This window comes from the organism of the source record quoted next, unplaced genomic scaffold (assembly GCF_019419815.1).
Source record: "Pyrus x bretschneideri cultivar Hongxiangsu unplaced genomic scaffold, Pyrus_bretschneideri_v1 Contig20, whole genome shotgun sequence".
In the NCBI taxonomy this organism is placed as follows: Eukaryota; Viridiplantae; Streptophyta; class Magnoliopsida; order Rosales; family Rosaceae; genus Pyrus; species Pyrus x bretschneideri.
This window is the reverse complement of record NW_025999502.1, coordinates 1812612-1834326: the sequence shown is the minus strand read 5'-3', so window position 1 is coordinate 1834326 and position 21715 is coordinate 1812612. Positions and strand designations below refer to the sequence as shown.

The 21715-nt window shown below is 38.0% G+C and overlaps 2 protein-coding genes across 2 annotated transcripts; one reads left to right on the top strand and one right to left on the bottom strand.

Annotated features, from left to right (window-relative positions):
• The first annotated feature begins 9594 nt into the window (after positions 1 to 9594).
• On the top strand, positions 9595 to 10755 carry LOC103937775 (60S ribosomal protein L37-3). Its single transcript, XM_009347729.3, has 4 exons — positions 9595 to 9752; positions 9866 to 10001; positions 10270 to 10371; positions 10494 to 10755. Exons 1-4 carry the CDS (start codon positions 9750 to 9752, stop codon positions 10538 to 10540), a joined length of 288 nt encoding a protein of 95 aa, XP_009346004.1. The 5' UTR covers positions 9595 to 9749; the 3' UTR covers positions 10541 to 10755.
• A 1844-nt stretch (positions 10756 to 12599) lies between these two features.
• On the bottom strand, positions 12600 to 21183 carry LOC103937776. The gene is given in 17 exon segments (XM_009347730.3): positions 12600 to 12961; positions 13070 to 13152; positions 13273 to 13456; positions 15210 to 15345; positions 15448 to 15527; positions 15640 to 15972; positions 15975 to 16000; positions 16095 to 16140; positions 16237 to 16305; positions 17441 to 17585; positions 17695 to 17795; positions 17892 to 18730; positions 18733 to 19067; positions 19141 to 19280; positions 19435 to 19612; positions 19700 to 20093; positions 20611 to 21183. Coding segments are annotated over 17 exon segments (3333 nt in total). The 5' UTR covers positions 20720 to 21183; the 3' UTR covers positions 12600 to 12826.
• Between the last annotated feature and the right edge of the window lie 532 nt (positions 21184 to 21715).

Below are 21715 nucleotides of genomic sequence, written 5' to 3'. Positions count from 1 at the left end.
GCAACATCTTCTAGAGTGGGGGTAAATTCTCCCCAAGCATAAACAAAAGTATGGGTCTCTGTACTCCATTGCCTAACCACATGGCGAAGAAATTCAGGCTCGAGACGAACAACCTGCTTCTTGGTCATGAAGGCAGCGTCCAAAACCTTGGCCCTTATTAAGGTTGTGCACTGGTTTGCAAAGCTAAGCTCGATATCCACCCAATCTACCCAACCAGTGGCCTCACCACAAGAGAACTCAAAGTGGATCGACATAGCGGGAAACAACCCACTCTCAATGCATCACCGAGAAATAAGTCTGGGATCAATAGGAGAAATCGAATATAAGGAAGGCTTTTCCCCATTGAAAGCTTTGATTTAATAACTGATAGGATTAAATGCACACCACAAAGTAGCACACAAATGTCCTATTAATTTTCCTTATTAACAATAATATATGTCAATTGTAGCATATGATATTAACAATCCGCGAAATGCTCCAGAAAATAGACATCCGTAGCTTTCCAAGCATATAAGGGTCATTCTCTAATTCATTCTGAGCTGCCCGCAACTTGCTTCCAAAGTCAGCTGACATACACAGGCAATTTTGACGAATTTATTACTTAAAATTCCACTTGTGTTATTTTTTTTTCTTTACTTGACAAATCCTACAAAACACAAAAACAAAGTAAATTACTCAAAAATATAAGGAACTAACTAAGAAAAGACAAGTGAATTTGATATAAAATATATATAAATATAAGCTTATCAATAACCAAGAGGAAGCGGTGGCTTGCCTCGTCGAAGTCAGTTCTCAGTTGTGACATCCCACATCGCCCAGGGGAGTGATCCTTAAATGTATATTCACATCCCTACCTAGCACGAGGCCTTTTGGGAGCTCACTGGCTTCGGGTTCTATCGGAACTCCGAAGTTAAGCGAGAAGGGGCTAGAGCAATCCCATGATGAGTGACCCATTGGGAAGTTGCTCGTGAGTTCCCAAAAACAAAACCGTGAGGGAATGGTAAGCCCAAAACGAACAATATCGTGCTACAGTGGTGGAGTCGGGCCCGGGAAGTGGTCCCCCCCCGGGCTGGGATGTGACAATTTGGTATCAGAGCCTAACCCTGGCCGTGATGTGCCGACGAGGACGTCGGGCCCCTAAGGGGGGTGGATTGTGACATCCCACATCACCCAGGGGAGTGATCCTTAAATGTATATTCCCATCTCTACCTAGCACAAGGCCTTTTGGGAGCTCACCGGCTTCGGGTTCCATGGGAACTCCGAAGTTAAGTGAGTAGCGCGCGAGAGCAATCCCATGATGGGTGACCCACTGGGAAGTTGCTCGTGAGTTCCCAAAAACAAAACCGTGAGGGAATGGTAAGCCCAAAGCGGACAATATCGTGCTAGGTGGTGGAGCGGGCCCGGTAAGTGATCCGTCTCGGGCCGGGATGTGACAATTGGTATCAGAGCCTAACCCTGGTCGCGTGTGTGCTGACGAGGACGTCGGGCCCCTAAGGGGGGTGGATTGTGACATCCCACATTGCCCAGGGGAGTGATCCTTAAATGCATATTCACATCCCTACCTAGCACGAGGCCTTTTGGGAGCTCACTGGCTTCGGGTTCTATCGGAACTCCGAAGTTAAGCGAGAAGGGGCTAGAGCAATCCCATGATGGGTGACCCACTGGGAAGTTGCTCGTGAGTTCCCAAAAACAAAACCGTGAGGGAATGGTAAGCCCAAAGCGGACAATATCGTGCTAGGTGGTGGAGCGGGCCCGGGAAGTGATCCGTCTCGGGCCGGGATGTGACATCAGTAGTGAAGGACCCATCAACCGCAGTTAGGCACTTTGGTGACTTCGCAACCATAATGCACATATGGAAAACAAGCATTAAACCATAGATATCACAAGGCAGTGCAGCATGCAAGAGGAAACGTGCAAGTATACAAGGCGAAACACGATAACGAATCTACCTCGGAAAATAAAACAAATGTGCCTTGAGAAAGCAAAAGGGTACGTGCATAAATTCAAAGCCCTTAATGCAAAATTCTAGGACTTTAATATGGCACTATTTTCCCTACATGGTATCATGCAAAGCACATGCATCTTTCCCTACACATGCCATACTATCAAAGTCCTAAAAGATCTAGTCAGGGAAAATGTTCCATAGTGCACCCAAGCAAAATACAAGTTATACATGCAGTCAAGCTAATCATGACCAAGCTGATTAATGCAATTGGTCAGTCAATCCCGCTCAAGCGTGCACCAACATGCAAAAAAGCAAGGCTAAATGACAATCGCACAACATACATGGAAAGCAAGAGAGAGATCACAAATGGAAAACACACATTATCTTGAAGCAGTAAGGTTACCCAAGAAGTGGAGTTCGATTTCCCGAAGGAAAGATCAACAACCCTTGCGCGTCCATGGTGAAACCCCAGAATCTTTGAAATACACAATCAAAAGAGGAAAGATGTACGCCTAATTTCATCACATGGCAAATGTAGAAGACAAAAATGAGAAGAAAAATCTGAAAGGGGTTCAAGGGAAGAATTTCCTTACCTGGATAAAACCTTGTCACATAACTCGAAGGAATATGAACGAGAGGACATAAACCAGCGTAGAAAGCAGAGAAGAATTTGGAGAAAAAAAAAAGCAGTTATGAAAATTTGAAGAAGGAATAAGAATTAAAGGAAGAGAGGCAGAGCAAAGACAAATTAAATACATTCTATGGAGAAGAGCAATTTGTAATGGTTACTAAGTGGAGGCGGGGGAATGCCTAGAGTTTCTTTGTATGATTGGACGTGCACGGGAAACGAGGGAGCATAACGACATGGAGTGATAAGCTGTCACACTGGAAGAGGAAGAGTCCCATTAGGAAGCCCAAGTTCAAAAAGAAAATCCCTTGGGCCTGGGGTTGATTATTTAGCCCACTCAAAGTATCTCATAGCCCAAATAATCAAGGGGGCTAATGTTGTGGCCCATAAATGTCACACACCAATCCAATCAAGTCTTAAGGCCCAATTGTCATGCAAAGCCTACATTCAAGCTTAAGCACATGCCAAGGCACATGATAGACAAATAATATATTTACAAGCATGCCATGCTGTGGTGATTAAGCCGGATGTTCACGCCATGCTCATGCCTATTCATCATGCCATGCTTCCTTATCCACAAATCATGCTAAAGCCAAGTCACATAATCGGGGCTTACCAAGTGGATTGTGGTGTGGATGGTTATGGAAGGTTAGTGGGCCTATGTGAAATCGGGGTCATGGAAGACTTTGGGTTGCTTGGGAGCCTAAAGATCCAAGCTCATACCCTTTGTATTCCACGCAGGCATCATTGAGAGAGAACTAACCTAGTTTATCCCTTTCCCTAGCAAGCTAACCCCCGTAGTTAGGATTAAACTAGATTCTTGCATTAAATGCATGTTAAGCCTAGCAAGTCAGGCATTTAATGCTGACTTTCCCTTCCCAGGCTGCACAGACAGCCAGTGAGCAAAAGCCGTGAAATGCGCTACTAGTTTTAGTGCTTATGAAAGCCGCATCTTAGGAATAAACAATATGCAGGTCTCAACAGTGCGTTTAGTTTATCCCAAAAGGGAAATAATAGGATAACTAGGGAGAAAGGGAGGGAAGACCAAGCCATAAAGGGATATTCCCTTGAAATCTAGAAAAAGAACCCTTCACCTACATAAGGAGAGGGACAAGCTATTATAGGAGGGGATTTCAGAGTAACACAAAAAGAGAAATGGAGAAAACGCAGTAAAATAAAATCACCCAGGAAGAAGCCCATAAAGTTCCATTTTGTCCAAGAGCATACTCTAAGCCTCAAGCATAACCATTCATACAACTTTAGCAATTTCCATAGCCTTCTATCAAACCTCTCAACCATTAGAAGCCTTGCTATCACCTTAGGAAAGCCCAAAACATGCAGCTAAGAATGCCATGCAACCATGCCAACCTTCTCTCTCATGTAAATTGATAATCTTCTAGCTTCCACACCATGCTTCACTTGAGCAAGTCATTATCTTGATCTTTATGCTCTTTTCGAGCCGTTGATGTTACCGGGGTATCTTCTAAGAAAAGCTCTCTCTTTCGAGATATCTCGGGACTTGTTGCGAACCCGCACCAAGGGAGACATGATGACGTTCTCAAAGCCCACCTCGACCTAAAAGTCCCCCAACACTGTTTATGTAGTTTTATCACTTTTAATCAGTGAGAGTTTGAAATTGCTTATGTATTATTAAATTAAAGTGTTAGTGGTAAATAATTGAAAGTAACCCTTTGTTCATAAGTTTTGATACGAGACAAAATTTGTATCAGTTTTTTAATTGACAAAAATCTATGAGCCATGAATTTTCATGAGGATAAGTTTCTTGAAACAAGTTGATGGGTGGTTTCATCAACTTGAAATACATTGAAATATTGTCTACAACATGGTGCTTGCAAATTAAGTATTTGTGATTATAGAGTGCAAATGCTTCATTTTCTATAGTTCAACATTTATCTTAACAATGACAAGTTTAAGGGCACAGTTGCAAATCTTATAAGACTCAGTGCTCACCTTTCCTAATTAAAATGGGTACTATGTTCTTTGATACTTAAGTGGGAGAATGTAAGCATGTGAGTGCCAATGAATATGATTTATTGATTTCTTGTCAATTAATTAACTTGGTCAACGAGTTAATTGGTGTTGAGGAAATTATAGAGTCTCGTGTTAATTAAGATTTAGAGTCCTTATTCTGTGCAACTAATCAAGAGACATTATGTGGTTAGACAAGAAATCAATATCAATTAGAACTATGATGTTATCATAATATGATTTGACAAATCCCTACTAATTAGTAATAGCTTGGATTAATGGGAGTCTTATCACTATATGTAGGTAGTCTCTACTTTCATAGACTATACGTTCAATTCCAAGTAACCCCTATGTAGGCAGTCCCTACTTTTATAGACTATACGTTTCATTCTGAGTAACCCGTATTATCGCTGGAACACTTCCGCTTGCTGAAAGTAGAAGACTACCCCTTCTACTTTCAACCTTAATAACCACAGAGAAATGGGTTAAATGTAGTTTACTGAGTTCGTGAATTTCAGACTGGTGGCCCCTTCTATCATTTGTACTGGAAAGAGAGACATCACCCTTTCTTTCTGTGAACTTGCAACTTATGAACTTCCTTCTCCAGAAGATAACTTACGGCAGACGATTGCATCCTTTGCAGCAAGGGCATTTGATGAAATAGAAACTGTTAGCCTCTTCGTATTCATCCTTCTTGTGCTCTTCTGTATTGGTTATGACTGTTTCGGTGGCTCGGTTTTATGTTTTCATATATTTGCCTTAGCTAAATTTTCTTTGCTTTGTAAGACGTACGTCTGCTTAGGAAATGGTATTTTCTTGTCATAGTGTGGTCGTTTCCCTTCTTTGTTTTTGAAAGGAATAGCTGCATCTCTAAGTATGAGATATCAAGTCTTTGTTTCATCTATTTGTTTTCAAGTGCTCACAATCACAGCATTGGAGTGATCCACTGCAAATTCTTTGAAAACCATATCTGCAACTTCAGTGGTACTCATAAGCCTGACCCATCTTTGGATGTTGAGTTCCTTCACCTTATGAGATCAAGATGCAACTACAGTCACTCAACACCTGCTTCAGCATAAAAACCTCATTCTTGTGACTTTGTGTCATCACGAAAAACACCATTTCGGTTCCATAAAGACCTACAGCGATCCTCATTCGAGGAGGCATAATTGGCAATGGACAGTGAGGGACCTAGATCAGCTACTGGAATCTTATGCAAGGCAAAGGAATCCTCTATGCTGATCAACAGTTAACGATTAGGGAAAAAACTTGGAACTGGGTTAGAGCATGGCTTTTGATGCCTACTTGTTTTGTTGTGACTTTGCCATGGCAATGATAAAGCTCTTAGACCTCCAAGTGTTGATAACACCAATGGGTCAGATCTGGCTCAATTGTTCAAAAGTGGTATGATAGGAGTTATGAAGCATGGATACTTGTTCAGGCTCCAGAAATTGTTCTGAATTATGTAAAAAGTTTGTTTAATACCTGAAACAGATTAACTAAGTCGTAATTCATATTGTTCTGCAGTAAATCTTATTAATGCAGGTTTTCATTGATAAGAATTCATCAAACAAACAATATTGGATTTAAAAAAGTGTTGGAAGGCTAAAAAAGTGAAAACCAAAACCGAATACACACAGTAATCACAAAGCGGAAATGGAAACATAATGTGGGAATGAACAATAGATCTATTTGCACAATGGAAAAACTCACAACAGATTTGTCTACAACCTAATCGAGCCAAGTCTCTTTGATCCCAGTTTCTACTTTGAATTATTCACGCTGATAGACGTTGGTGGAATGGAGAAGTCTGTGTACATATCCAAGAAGAACTTGTCCACGATATCAAGGTAGGCTGGACTTTTGAGACAGAAGTAGTAGTGAAACGCCTCTTCTACATCCAGCACTTGTTCCATATCACTTGAATCCACCATTTCAAATTCCTTCATCCTCCTTGCTAAAGTATAGCTTTTTGCATTTGCGTTCTGCGAAGATGCCCTAGCGTCTCCTTTTCGTAGATGAGAACTCCCAGCCTGCTTTTTCTGCTTTAACCCCCCTTCTTGTTTAATCTTCTTAGGACTACATTGATCTTCTTCCTTTGTTGGTTCTTTCGCCGCACTATCTATCTTCGCCACCTTATCTAGAGTGGACTCCCACTCCTCATAAAAATCGGGATAGAAGTGATCTGTTTGCTGATATTTGAGGTCTCTCCCACAGTGGAAGGGATTGAAGGAAATGGTTTTGGGCAGTTTCTTGTACCCTCTAAAGAAGAAGGACTTGAGGTTTGCTAGAGTTTTTTGAAAGAATTTTTTGCTTCTGTCAATGGTTTTCTGTAGCACCATTTCTGGCTCTACTGAGGTACATAAATGCTTATTCCTCTCTTTTGCCTCACTCTCTCAAATCTACAAAGAAAGACAAAACTCTAATCTCATTTGCCCTCATCTCTCTCTCTCTCTCTCTCTCTCTCTTTCTCTCTCTAAAAGACTAAAACTATTGACTAAATGAAGATATAAGATGAGAGATGAGAAGGTCTTGCTTTCTTAGAGATTGAAAAATTCAAGTTTGGCATTTTATTTGGTGATGGAAAAATAGGTTAATTCAAAAGATAACAAAAAGTGGGATTTACCGGAATGGAGGTCTTGATTTTTGTTGGTTTTAACTCCTTGTTGTATAAAGTGCAGTGGCATTGATTAAGATGCAAAGTCTAGTGGCATTGATTAAGATGCAAAGCTAAAGCCTAAAGCCTAAAGTTAAAACTGTTATTTAATTATTCTTTGTTTGTTACACAAATTTAGGAGATTTCTTTTTTACCTACGTGGTCTTTGTTCATCATCACAGAGGTTTGTCCCACACTCATAACATATATAACATTGCTCCCAAAACACTTTTACATTTGATTGCTAATTTGCAATTCAAGTGGTTCAGATTCACCTGTTTATTCACTAAAATTCTTTGATTTATATTTTTGCACAAAGTCTTTCTATATAGAGGAGTGTTAGGATCAGTCGCACGTGCACACATGCAACTCATGGCCATTCATATTTTGTGGTACACAAGTATGAAAGATTAAGATCAACTCATGCGCACATGCACAACTGATCCTAACATTTCTCCTAGATCAATAATCGATTAGTTCTAATTAGCAAATTAATCCGGGATTCGGTGCCCCTTAACAACCAATTAGCACCACAATTTGGAGTAATCCTTGTTCCAATTATATAAGCATGAGGTGGTGCATGGTCCCCTTTGCAAGTTGGTATCATGATGTGGTGATATGAAGATAAGATGTCATTTGGAATTATGCAGACTCAGGTCATTTTCTCATGGTTGCCATGCTTTAAAACCAAAACCTTTCCACCCCCACACTTCAAAATCTGTTGCAGTTTGCAGAGGAAATGGTAAATGGTGTTGTCCTTCTTTAGAAGCTAAACGCACAAGATTGTGACTTTGGAATGACACAAAATATGGTTGCTAAGTCCCAAAAGCATGCGATTGTATATGTTTAGTAGGGGTGTGCATCAAACCTACTGAACTGTCCAAACCGGTCAATTCAAACCGTTTTGGTTGGTTTGGTTAGATTTTGACTAAGAAAAAAGTTAAGGAATTTAAAAACAGAACATAACTGATTTTATGTTGGTTTGGTTCGGTTTTGATCCTTTTAAAACCGACTATACTAAACCAAATCAACTATTTTTTAATTTTAATTATTTTACACATGTCAACATATTATAGGTTATTTGGATGTCTAACCATACATATATTAGAAGTGTTAACATATTATAAGTTGTAATGACTATTAACAATTAGGAGATTTGTTTTGTATTTTAGGCTTATGTGAGATTGTAATAATAAAATTTGCTAACATGAGATTTATTTTAATTGAAATTTAGTCCTTGTTCACAAAATGACATTTTATGTTCCAAAAACTTAATATTTTAATCGAATTGGAATGTGTGAGATTTATAGAGGTTTAGAAAATTCAACTCTTGAAATATTGGACATTTTTATATTGATGTGTGGGGAATAGGCTTAAACAACCCGAACCAAACCAATTAACTATGGTTTGGTTTGGTTCGGTTTCAATGGTAATATTGGTCGAAGTCAAACCAAATCATTGAATGCTAATCTGTTTGGTTATATATTTGGTCCGAACTTGATTTAAACTAAACCGCGCCGACCTTTCAGGGTTTATTCGGAGAGTATCGACCTTAGGATTTGGGAACAAAGATAAATACTCTTAACAAACAGCCATAATTTATTTTATCAAATATGTTTAGTGCCATATTTTAGATCCTTGCTGGGAGAAGGATTGTCACAGAAACTAGATCATTAGATATATCTGTGCCATTTGAGTCATCTTATGGTTTTGATTTCTATGACAACCAAATTAGATCATTAGAACGGTTTTGATTTCGGTTTCAAACCATTTGCAAACTTGCTAAATGCTCTATGCCATTAATACAAGCCCAATTGAAAAAAAAATTCATTACCCTACTGAAAGGAATATATCAACCTCTCTATATAATTATTTATATGTGCTTGCTAGAAATCCAGAACCTAAACACAACTCTATATGATAAGGACCTGGGAAGGCAACAACTATATATGTTACTATTAATGCATCAAAATGGTGTTACTTAAAATAGACAATTCAATTAATCTGGAGACTAATATTTAACCATACAGACCATACATTTACATCTAACTGTTGCAAATTTACCCCAAAAGAGATTAGACACTATGACATAACACGATTACTTGTAATTTTTTGTTAATTTTTGCGGTGCGCTTCGATTCTGGTTCAGCTCCAAATGTTCAAAACCGAAACCAAGTTGTTTTTTTTTAAGACTGCAATTTAGTTTTGAAACCAAAAATATTTCAAAATCATGAAAACCAAACCATTCAAAGCGATCCTATTTGATTCATCTTTCGATTTCAGTTTTCATTTTCAAGCGTCCACCCCTAATTTTGGGTGTCCAAGGGAAAGCAAAGCCCAAAATAGCCGAAACCACACAAACGGGCCTCAGGCTAGAGGCACACAGCGGCCCAGGCTGAGCACGCCATCGACTACCCTAAAACCCTCGTCATCTTTCACACCACATATAAAGCTTCCTCATCCCGCCGCTCGCATCTTTAGCCTGAAGACCTCCATCGCACGAGCTAGGGTTTCTCTCTCTGCGCACAGCCATGGTACCTCTCTATCTCTCTCTCATTGTCCCTGTGTATTCCGTTGTACTCGGTTATGGTAGATCTTGTAGTGAACTGATTGCGTTTGTTTATCTGTATGCGTAATTCGAAAACAGGGGAAGGGAACAGGGAGTTTCGGTAAGAGGAGGAACAAGACCCACACCCTCTGCGTCAGGTGTGGCCGTCGCAGCTTCCATCTTCAGAAGAGTAGGTGCTCTGCTTGTGCCTTTCCTGCTGCCCGCAAGAGGAAGTGTATGTATTCCCACCATTCTCTCTCTCTCTCTTTATACGTATACATTTATATATATATATGTATGTATGTATGTATGTATGGATCTCTGTTGGTCTTCCCATGAATCTGGGTCGATGATTTGAAGTTATAGTTTGCATTTTTGCTAAGATACATGATTACCCAGAAAATGAATTATTGATTTTGATGGTCAGTTCAGCAGACAGGTGTTTGTTTAGGATTATTTGTTTTAGGGTTTAATTGCTATGGTTTTTGTATGTTTCAAAATAGACAACTGGAGTGAAAAGGCGATCCGAAGGAAGACCACTGGAACTGGAAGGATGAGGTATCTTCGCAATGTGCCACGCAGATTCAAGAGCGGCTTCAGAGAAGGTATTAATCAGATCATTTTGTGGGATTTTTAGGTTGTCACTGTTTTTTGTTCTCTATTTGGTTCCTTGGTTTGAGTTTTGTGCTTATATCGATATTTGTATTGGGTATTTTGTTTTGAACAGGTACCGAAGCTGCACCAAGGAAGAAGGGAGCAGCTGCAACTGCTTAAGCCTTCCCAGTGCTCGTTTTGATTGCGATTTGGGATACTCAACTACAGCTTTAGAAAGCGATTACGACTCTGGATAAGTTCTATATGAATGCTGTTATTGTTTTTGATGGATGTTGTAACTTTTATTGCTTTAGTTTTGATCTTTCTTTCCGCGTTGGACAAGAATGGATGAGACTAATGTCACTTGCCTTTCAGAGTTGTCTAATGTTTTGATGTTGTGCGGTGTCTTTTTGTTTTTTGCGTTTGCGTTTTGGTGCTTTTTGGTATACGTTTGAGCAACATTGTGCTGGTCTTTTGTTTCCAGTCGTCTAGTGAGCCTGAAATGCTATTGAGATTGGGAAATTGTGTTGACAGGATAATAGGCTGATGTAATGTAGGTTTTGGGCCCATCTTTTTCCATATGTAGTTTGTCTAATGTTTCTATTAGAATTCCATCGAAGGGTTTTAGTTAGGGCTGGTTTGGTATTGCTATGCTTTGAAAAAAAAAAACTGCTTCTGTGCTGTGAGAATACGTAGTTGTGAAATAAAGCAGCAGAGTATTCAGTAAATTTTTTTTTTTTTAAAGTGCTTTTGAAAAAAAAAATATGCAATATTATAGTGTTTGATAAACTTTTATGTAAAACAGATGTGCAAAAAAACCTGTTTTTCAAAGTTGGGTTTTGCAGCTTTGTGTTTTTGGCTTTTTTTCACCCGAAACTGTGAAAAAAAGTTGAAGCTGAATGTTTACCAAACATAAAAAAGCTTCCAGCATTTTTTGATAATCATTTTTTTCAGAATCACTTAGTACTAGACTAGGGTTGAGTCTCAACCAGCGTCTTGAACTGTAAACACACGCCCACCCCCCTTCCCCCCTCTCTCCATTATTCTTATCTTTTTTCAGGATGCGGATGCTCATGGTTAAACTGCATGTCCTTGCACTTGCTAGGAAGATCAACATCCTAAACCAATAGGTTGTTTGGGGACTGTAGTGTGATTTGTCTTTCAAGTTGTACGAGAATTTATGCAAGTGCTTTTGAGTTTTATCGGTATTTTAGGGTTTGTTTGGATGTGATCTTAAAATAACTGAAAGTGTTTTTAGAGAAAATGTTTTTGGATTCCAAAAGTTCTTGAAGTGCTTTTTGCAAGAAGTATGAATTATGTGTTTTTTCCAAGAAGTACTTTAAGTGCTTTTTTAGAATTCACTTGCATCTTTACTAAATATTGGTTTTAAAAATGTTTTCATCAAAAGCGTTTTTAGTCATTTTAAAAGTACATCTAAACGAGCTTCTAGTTTTTGTAAAATCTAAGAAAAAGAATTGTTCTGACAAGTATTAGTCTGTCTGACCATTGGTAAACCACATTTTCTCCAACATGTAAATGATGATTAAGCATCTTAATTGCCACCTTTGGGCCTGTGGAAATGATTAAAGCATCTTTTTACCAATTTTATATGTTCGTTGAAAATTGACAAATTAACTCATTATTCGAATTTTGAAAAATTAGTGCATTGTTTTTATATTGCAACATCGAGCAAACTATCTCGTCAAAATTGCAAAATACAAGAACCGAAGTGGTGCTTCGCCCTTGTTAGTGGTTAATCGTTGATTTATTCGTAAATAAATTTCATGTGAGAAAATTATAGAAATGATTCCTTAACTTAATTGAAGTCATAATCTCTCAATTAAAATTCATGACCTTTGGCCTCTTAACTCATCAAAATTGCTATGATCAGTTTTGTCAACTTCATTAGAATTCCGTTGGAATGAGTCATGTTAAAAGAATAATTACTACAATTGTATTAAAATTGAGAGATCATTGCTCCAATTGGATTAAAGTTGATGAATCATTTCTCTAATTTGGTTAAAGTTGAGTGACCATTACTACATTTCTCATTTTTCCATATTTCAACCTCACGTGTGCTGCCTGTGAATCATTTTGACGAAAATTTTAACAAAAAAAAAAACGAAAATGACCATAACTGCACTTTTTAATGAGTTAAGGAACCAATGGTTACAAATTTTTAGCTGAGGAACCATTATCCAATTGGGTTAAAGTCAAGGGACATAGAGCAAATGAGTAGTTTCTCTGAATAAGGTGTGTTGTATATATGCACTAATCTCAAGCTTTACATTGAGTTTCCTCAAGTTTCTAGCTAAAATGCTACTTTACAAAATTCAGGTAAAGAATGACTTGATACCCTTGACGCCAATACAAATGAATATCGGTTACAAAAAAGCCAAAGCAGGCAACACAATCATGTTCCTGTGTATCATCCTCAGAAAATTTACCTTCTAATATTAGGACCGACTATTGTGCTCTAAACTCGCCAAATCGATGTTTTTCTTCATGCAACTGCTTAAAAACATAATCCATCTCCGGAAATGTCGACAGAAGCAGCAGCTCCAGAATGTCAAAACCCAGTTGCTTCAAACAAACAGATGACTATGCAAGGAAAAAGAAGTGTTAAAACTGTCTAAATGAATCCAAACATGACAGAAAGGTTGGAAAGAACACGCCAGCGTTGTTTGCTTTGTTTAAAACAATAATTACCTGGAGAAAGTAATAGAGATCCTTGGCACATTTGTCATATTCCTTACTACCAACAAGACCGACAATAGCGGCAGGTGCATGATCTACATTTATAACCAGAAAATTATACTACGCCACCCACATTTCCTTTATGAGACACGAGATGTAATATACTAAGGGCAAGTGCAGAAAATAATTAGAGGGTTTTCAGAACAAAACAATACCAATCATTAGTTCATATACAAACTTTGCGCGTCGATCTGCCTCCTGTTGCTGCTGCTCGTCAAGTCTAGGTGATGAAATTGCAGAAGGCTTCTGACCCTGAGGTGAATTTTGCGATAAGTTGGTAGGTGGTGGTGGTTTTCGCTTTGGATGCTTGGTTATAAATATTCCATCAGGCCACAGTATCTGTTAAAATCAAGTTAACAGTGAATTAACACCAGCATCGAAGTCCTCCATATTAAAAATTATCATCAAAACAAGAACTAACTGAAGCTGCAAACACTTTCAAAAGCTCAGGGCAAAGAGTAAGCAATAGAAGAAAAGAAGAGATCTGACTTGCTGCGATCTCAGACATCGCATCATGGGTTCTTGGAACCAGTCCAGGACAGAAGGTGGACAAACTACAGCCTTGCACCAAAGGTGTCTTGGACTCACAAGAACTTTTAACGTCTTCTACTGTTCACTACTATAAAGTGCACAAGGTACCCTTTTTATAGGGCTCGTACATATATGCAACATCAAAAGACAAACTAACAGTTGAAAGATTCTAAAAGTAAAAACTTGACATGGAACAGGTGACAGAAAAAGATCCAAAGACAATGAGGATAAGGCTCCTAGACTTAAAATACAAGGTTAAATTGCATTACTATAGTTTCCGTTCACCAAACAAAAATTGCATTAACTACACGAAAACTATAGAGACTCAATCATGTGATGCTTGATACCTGGATGGGGTTACTTATATTCTTTGGACTTGGCTCCTGCATCAGTTAGGTTGTTTCATTTTTTCCCTTGCTACTCTTGATAGTAGGGACAATTTAGATTACCACTAGTAATAAGCCTTAAAGAGAACGCAATAAAGATGCATTAGCCTTTAACCTATAGAGAAAGGAACACTAAAGTACATCAACCCAAATCCTGAAGATGCATGAAGAAATATCGCACATGGTAATATTCTGGTTTTGGGATTTTATTTTCGGTTAGAGAGATAAAGAAAAATCAAGAATAATAATAATAATAATAAAAGATGACAATGTGAGGAGGGGATTAGGAAAAATGGATATGGATCATTCTATAAAATCATAAGCAAAAACCATTTGACGTTACGGCTTTAGTTTCATGTATTTTCCCTCATTTCTTCTTCACAACTCTCATACCTCACCTCCCTCTTTTGTCCCATATATTTTGCCCTCTATCTCATTAACTTAAAAATAACTAAAAACTGAAAACACAAACTTATCACATGGGCCCTTATTGAATCATAAATAATTAAAAATCAGCTTGTTACGGGTCCTTTTAGTAACACTTTTAAATTTAAAAAAAAAAACATAGAAGAAAAAGGAAAAACAAAGACAAGGTGAATGAGGAAGAAAGGTGTAAATACATATACAGTGGTTTGTAAAATAAAACTCAAAATAGTTTTAAATAATTTTCCACTTTTAGTTTTATGTACTATGCTTGTTTTCTTATTCATCTTTCTCACCTCACCTCTCCTCTTTATTTTTCCCTTCCTCAATATCTTTCCCCTCTCTTTCTTTAACTGAATATAAAAAGCAAGAATGTTATTGATAGAACCCTCGAGATTTCATGTGAGCCTAAATAATCAGTTAGCATCGTATATTCAGCAAATCTTATCTCACTCCTAAAGCAAGTGACAAATTATGCAAAGTTGGCCATGCAACAAATGCTGTCACCAATTGCTTTCCCTTTGAACTATGTAGGTCCTAAGAAAAAAATTTTAACGGTCACCATGAGAATAACTGCAAACTGAATAAAGTCATAATATGCAAAAATATTGTAAACCATCCAAAGCACCAAATTTCAAAGACTCAATCTATCAAACATACAAGATGAAGAAATTAGAGTGAATTTAATAGAACTCTGATGTGAGCTTTCGATACTCATTGACACCTGCGAAGCAAATGGCATCAAAAAGTACCTGCTCAACACGCTTGATCCCAGAAGCAACCACCAATCCCTTGCGCAGAAGCTGTATTTTCTCTATTAACCAGTCATCGAAGGCATCACCCATCCCTAGCTGTAGTATTTGTTTGGCCACCCAAAAAGCTTTCCGCCTATCATTTCATAAGATAGAAATGATATTACCATTCAACTTGTCCAATTAATACCATAATAAGACAAGAGGGCATGATTCTGAAACCATATACACAAAATACCTGATCCATCCACCATCTTGGAGCTGAAAAATGACATCTACCAAATCTAATATGGGAGCACTTAAATTTGGAGGTACCCACTACATCCAAAAAGACACATCTTATCATGACTCAGTAGAATTATTCTAAAAGTACAGCTACATATGGGAGTAAAGGAAAACATAATAAAACAAATAGCACTTAAAGTTTTACCTCTGTAGGAAGTGTAGGGTCTCTATCAGCATCAAGAAACAATTCAGATTCTTGTTCCTCTCTTCCTTTTATGGTCTTACCCAAGTTTGTGACAGAAGATAAATCTTTTTTTGCTCTAGCATTTGAATCGGTGCCAGAATTAATGAGTGACTTTCCAAATTCTTTACTGGGACTTTTTACCTGAGAATCAGAAACTTTTGTGTTCACTCTTAACCCATCTGCCACAGCGTTGTTCTTCAGTTGTAAAGCAGAACCCTTAACTCCAGTACCCTGTTCCCTCTTCAAGGAATACAGATCAGTCACCGGCCCACCAAAATTTGAAACCTTTTTGCTTTTTCAGATGGCTTCTCATCTAGGTCAACTAGAAAATTCCCAAATGAATAAGGAATATCAGAGTCAAAAAGAATGAGGAAACAAGACTAATGAATTCAAAATTATGCATGTAACTGATTTACCTGACAGTGTTTCGATTATAGAAAAGGAATTTGTAAATAGATAAGTCTGCATTTGAAAGATAAAACAGGGTAAGCTTTTCTCATAACTTTTCAAAGATCAACTGCCTCACCTGTTATCAAAATCAGTAAGAGATTACTGAACCTGGGAGTCAACACTTAGAAAGTCCCAAACTTCAATGGATCCTGAAACTCTTGGAAGCTGCATAAGTTTCTGAAAACAACAGATGAGAGTTTATGAGCAATTAAAAGCTTAAGGCATGAATATTTTTATCCAGAGCAAAAATTGTTAAATAGAGTGGAATTATTCCACATAATTTAGTTGCCTTAAACTCTCATATTTAACGGTCATGTTTAAAGCTCCAAGCCGGATTGAACGTTTTGATTCCATCCGCAATCAGTCTTAAAATTCCAAAATGAAACTCAAAATCTGAATTCCAAACACCCTCGATCTGAGTACTTCAAACATTCTTCATGTGTAACATGTTTACTCTACATGTCTTAATTTCATGTGCATGTTTTAACAACTTTTATACACCCGATCATCCCTGATTTTAATTACTGAGAAGTGCAGGGATTCTTTCTATCTCGTCCAATTCTCAATTTCTCAACTTTGTGCCTGCCTGTGTTTGAGTTTCTATTCTTCTAATGGCTTTTTTTTCCAGTAATTAGGATGAATTAATGTTTTGGCTACTTACCAGTCCTTTCTCTCACTATCTTGCGTGAATTACATCACTTTCTCTAGTCTACAATTATGAGTCGTATTTTTTGTTATAATTGAGTTGTTTTTTTTCCATTTTGTAATAATTTTGTTTTAGTACTGTTGAGAATTGTTTAATGTCTTTGTCAAAGTGGTTTCAACTTACAACAATTCCACGAATTTTCCATAGAGTTTTCATACATTCCAACACTCCCAGAAAAAAAAAAAAAAAAAAAAAATATCATGATCCTAAAGAATTTTCCAAAATTCTGGAAATGGAATGTTAACTTTGAAATTGGAATTTAAATGTCTTTTGAAATTCCAAAACTTCTGGGAATTATACTTCCCCAAAAGCTTCTATGTTGATCCTACCATCCAGAACCCAAATTAATGTTCCAATCACTAAATACTCACGTATATGTGCACGTTCTCAATCCACTCAACGTACAGCTGAATGCGTTTTAATCAGCCAAAGGTGACCTAGAAGTTCGGGGCCAAGCACCAAAAGAACATTGACAACAAAATAGGAATATAGAGGGGCCAGAGAGAATCTTAATTAGAGTAGGGTTGGATATCCAAATTTTAATTAACATTCAAATAATTTATGAAAAGCAATAATGAGCAAGAAGAGTGGGATTGAGCTGTTAACCTTTACATACTGGTCAAGTGATTTACATCGTTCTTGAATGACAGCTAAATCCAAACCAGTTGAAAGAAAATGCTTTGGTGGCAAGTGTAGGTTGTACTCGGGAAACTCTTTTAGACGCCGATGTAGCTCCTCAAAATGACGAAACCTGTAGGGAGAAACACAATAATGATGAGTTACCAAGGCAAAGATACAAGGGAGAAGTATACATTATCTTCTTCTAACATTATAAAAAAATTAGAGAAAAATCTTAGCACCTTCTTTTGATTGACCAACTATTATTATTTACATCCGTAACAGCTATGGAGTAAACGGCAAATGTTTTTGAGTCACTCTTCACAATATTTGCACCCAATACCTGCAACCAAAAACGGGTTAAATTTTTTATTTTTATGTTTTATTTATCAACATTCAGCCTGCAGACAAGCCAAAGTATTAAGATTTAAGTAAGTACCTCACAATTCAACTTGAAAAAAGAATCCACTACTGTAGAATTTTTCAGGGAATTAAAATTCAGGCTATGACCATCCGCGAAAGGTAAAGTTGCAGATGAAGAAGTGGCTGCCCCACTGTTAATTCTACCCAAACTTTCAATGTCAGAATCATCGCTAGAGTCAATATTTGCATCTCGATTTGGAGAATTAAGTATGTCCTGTCCATCTCCAGACAAGAAGCTTGTTCTCTCTACCTCTTGCCAAACCGGCACTTTCTTGTTGCTTGGTCTAGATCTTTTGTGGAAAGACTGGGTTTTAGACAATCTGTTAAGGTGAAGATTCCCTTTAACAGTCCGTTTCCTGATATGGCGTCCAGAATTTTCAAGTGGGTGATGAATGTGAGACATTGCCATATTTCTATTACTTCTACCATCCCAAACTTTAGTTCCAGGAGAATCAAGACCTGTAACACTGTCTGTTTCTTCACCTTCAGAAGTATAAGAAGTACTGCTTCCTGCATCAAACTCGTCCAACCGCATGTGGTCGTCTTCATCATCATCCTGATATGAAGAACCTCGATAGCGATTCGGTATGTTTTGATCTCCAGGGCGGAAATTGTTTTGACAAGTGCCTCTGTCAGAAAGATTGAACTTCGAAACATTTTCCTTATCTTTGGGCCTAGATTTTTCTATAAAATGATCTACTGTAACTGACTTCCCACCAGAAGAATGCTCAATTATTTCACCTTCCTTCTTTCTGAAATTTCTCCCTTTTGCCCACATGTTTTCAAAATTTTCAGGAGCAAGGGCTTCAGTCTTTCTGCGAGACATCAGATCTAACATATCTCCCCATTCTCCTCTGATTGGTTATGTTCTATAACTCTTTCATTGCTAGTGAGGGAGTTCATTCGCAATGTGCTCCACGAACGGGAAGATTGAGTATCAACCGAGAGCAATGGATCTTTTGATCCATTTACATTTTCTGTTGCAGGTGTCTCCGTAGCAGTTCTGGACTGGCCATTTTTGAGTTGCACAAGTTCAACACCAGTAACAGAAGGATCTAAGAACCTAGAAAAGTGATCAGATGATATTTTTGAGGGCCCCTCTTGTTTGGATCGAGATGCCTCTTGTTCCACAGTAACACCTTTAGCCTCGGTCATTTTAATGACCAACAATTCAATTCTTTCATTAATAAACCTATCACCAAAAAGTTGAGAGTTAATGACAGCAGTTTGTAAATAAAAATAACTCAAACGAAACCAATGAATACCTGGGACTAGCCAAGTTTAGGACAGGTCGCATTACTGCACAAGCAAGTAGTTCTCTGATAATATAACGGAATAGAGCACATTGCAGATCTTCAGGCCTGAGCGAGAAAGAAATGAGGCCATCCATCAGATGCTGCAAAACCTGCAGATGAATAGTAAAGAAAACATGGTCATCACAATTGAGAAAGCAGATTATACACGACCATACCTCAGTCCTTCAGGTCAAATTTACAGATTGACAAAGCAAAGTATCAGAGAGAAAGAAAATAAAAATAAAAATAATAAAATAAAATAACCTTGTGCTCAGCTTCTGCAGAAAATAAAGCAGGGTGCAATTTGTTTTCAGCAGCCAAGATGAGTCTTATTTCCATATCTCGTTTTTCAACTGTAAGGAATCCCGAATGTTGCTTTTGAACCTTTGCTTGAGCTACGCGGAAAAGCTCCAAGTGAGAGCATATGAGATTAATAAGATCCCTGCACCATCATATAAACATTAGATCTTCAGTAACCATTTAGTTAGTCTTATATAGCACCCCGTTGTACATGGTTAATAAAAAGAACCTTGTGAGAAGATCAATTAGATTTATATTCCTCATGCGTGCTGAAATTTCCCCAAGAACACCATTCACAATGCACGCCATTTCTTCTGGACCTTGTCTATCCGGTGTTAGACGAGAATACCAGAGATCGGTCACAAACTCAGAAACTAGATGCCGGGTGAAGTGATCAATAGCTTCTTCGACAACAGGAGAATTAACTTTCCTTCTCCACTCAGACTTTTGACTAGTTTTAGGCCACTGAATAGGTTTGTTTTGAGAAGTAGTATTTGCCGAGGGAGGCTTGCTGTTGTATGCTGCAGCTTTTCTTCGCATGTCATAATCTAGTGACAAATAACGAACGATGACAATCAACGAGGCAGCAGCAGGCAAGTTCACCCAGACAGAGGAGCTTGTCACTGAAATTAAAATAACAATAAGCCACACCTCAAGTAATCAAAATGCTGGCTTCTAACACAAGTAATCAAAATTTCAAAGCATGCCCTTAAACAGTCGGACAATATGAAGCTAAAGCATGCAATCTACAACTATAATGAACCAGAACCGAAGATTTCCGGTACCGATAATGTAACCTCCAACCGAAAAAACAGGATAAATCATTAAATGGGTAATACTGGGAGATGAATAGAATTAACTAATTAGCTCAAGAAATGGAACAAGGAAAAGGCGATCACTTTCTTATTCGAATTGAAGTTTCTTTTTGTACTCATAACATTTCCCACAAAATTAAAAGGAGGAGCAAGAAATTAGATTCCTTGCAATGCACATTCACACAGTAATCATCACACCGACAGCAATTCAACAATACAAATCAATCCAAATTTGATCAGAAATGAAATTAAATCAAAAGCCAAATACCAAAATTTGAAAATCCCCAACAAAAGAAAAAAGTAACCCCAAAGAAGAAGAGCTTACAGGACATAAGGTACGACAAGCCAACGACGCAAATGGCGAGAAAGACAATCCGCTTCTTGGCTTCCTCAACGAGGTCCCGGACGGCCACCTGCTGCCTCTGTGTGCTCATTTCCAACCAAACCCCGAATACACAAAACCAATCCCGCGATTAACCAATCCTGGTCCGGCGGATCACACCGAAAATCGTCTCCAACGCCCAGAACGAATCGAATCGAGCGAACTGCATAGCGACGACGCCGTGATCGATGAGTGAGGAATTGTTGTCTGTTTAGTTGCAAGGAAAACGAGAGGATTGGGGTAAGGCGGTGCTTGGGTTCAACGCGAGGACCGTTAGGTATGGATGTTCGCCGTTTGCTTCTGCCGCTTCTGCTTGCGTGGGTTTTTTTTTTTTTTTTTATCTCGTGTTTGTGTCACATTCTGCTGTTTGGTTTGATGTATATCGGAGTCTGAGAGAAGAAGATGTGTGTTTGGATTTCTGGGCTTTGGAAATTCAACTGCCACGACACGCCACTGTTGTCAATTTCCGATTTCTTGAGGGGGTGGGTCAAAACATAAATGGAAATTGCATTTTTATTTTTGGCTAACCATTTTTTTTTTATTTTTTTTAAAGAAAAAGAGAAGCAATAAGAAAATGAACTTCCTACAAGTCTACAACTAATACATTAGATTAGAATAATGCAGATGCCAATTGTTGTTAAATTTTATGTGTTCTTTACCTAAAGTATTTGCAGTTTGAGGACAAACTGTAGGGGACAATTTTAATTAGATTTTAACTCTCCAAATAAACAATAATGGGATGCACATGTATTAGAGAGTTTATGTGACGACATGTCCCTATTTTGTATATAATTTCTCCATGAGTGTGTAAAGTGGCTATTATGTCTGGTCAACTAAGTGACGTGGATATATATATATATATGCAATTTTTAAATTATTTTCTCGCTGTCTTAATTAAACTGGCCTCGACGTCACGAGTGCGTCATCGTGACGTACCTATCCTTATTCACCAATTATTTTAGTTCCTATTTTCCCTAGTCCAATCAGATTATATCTCTCTCCTTTGCCCAATCAGGTACTCTCTCTTTCTCCTTCTCGCACCTTATTC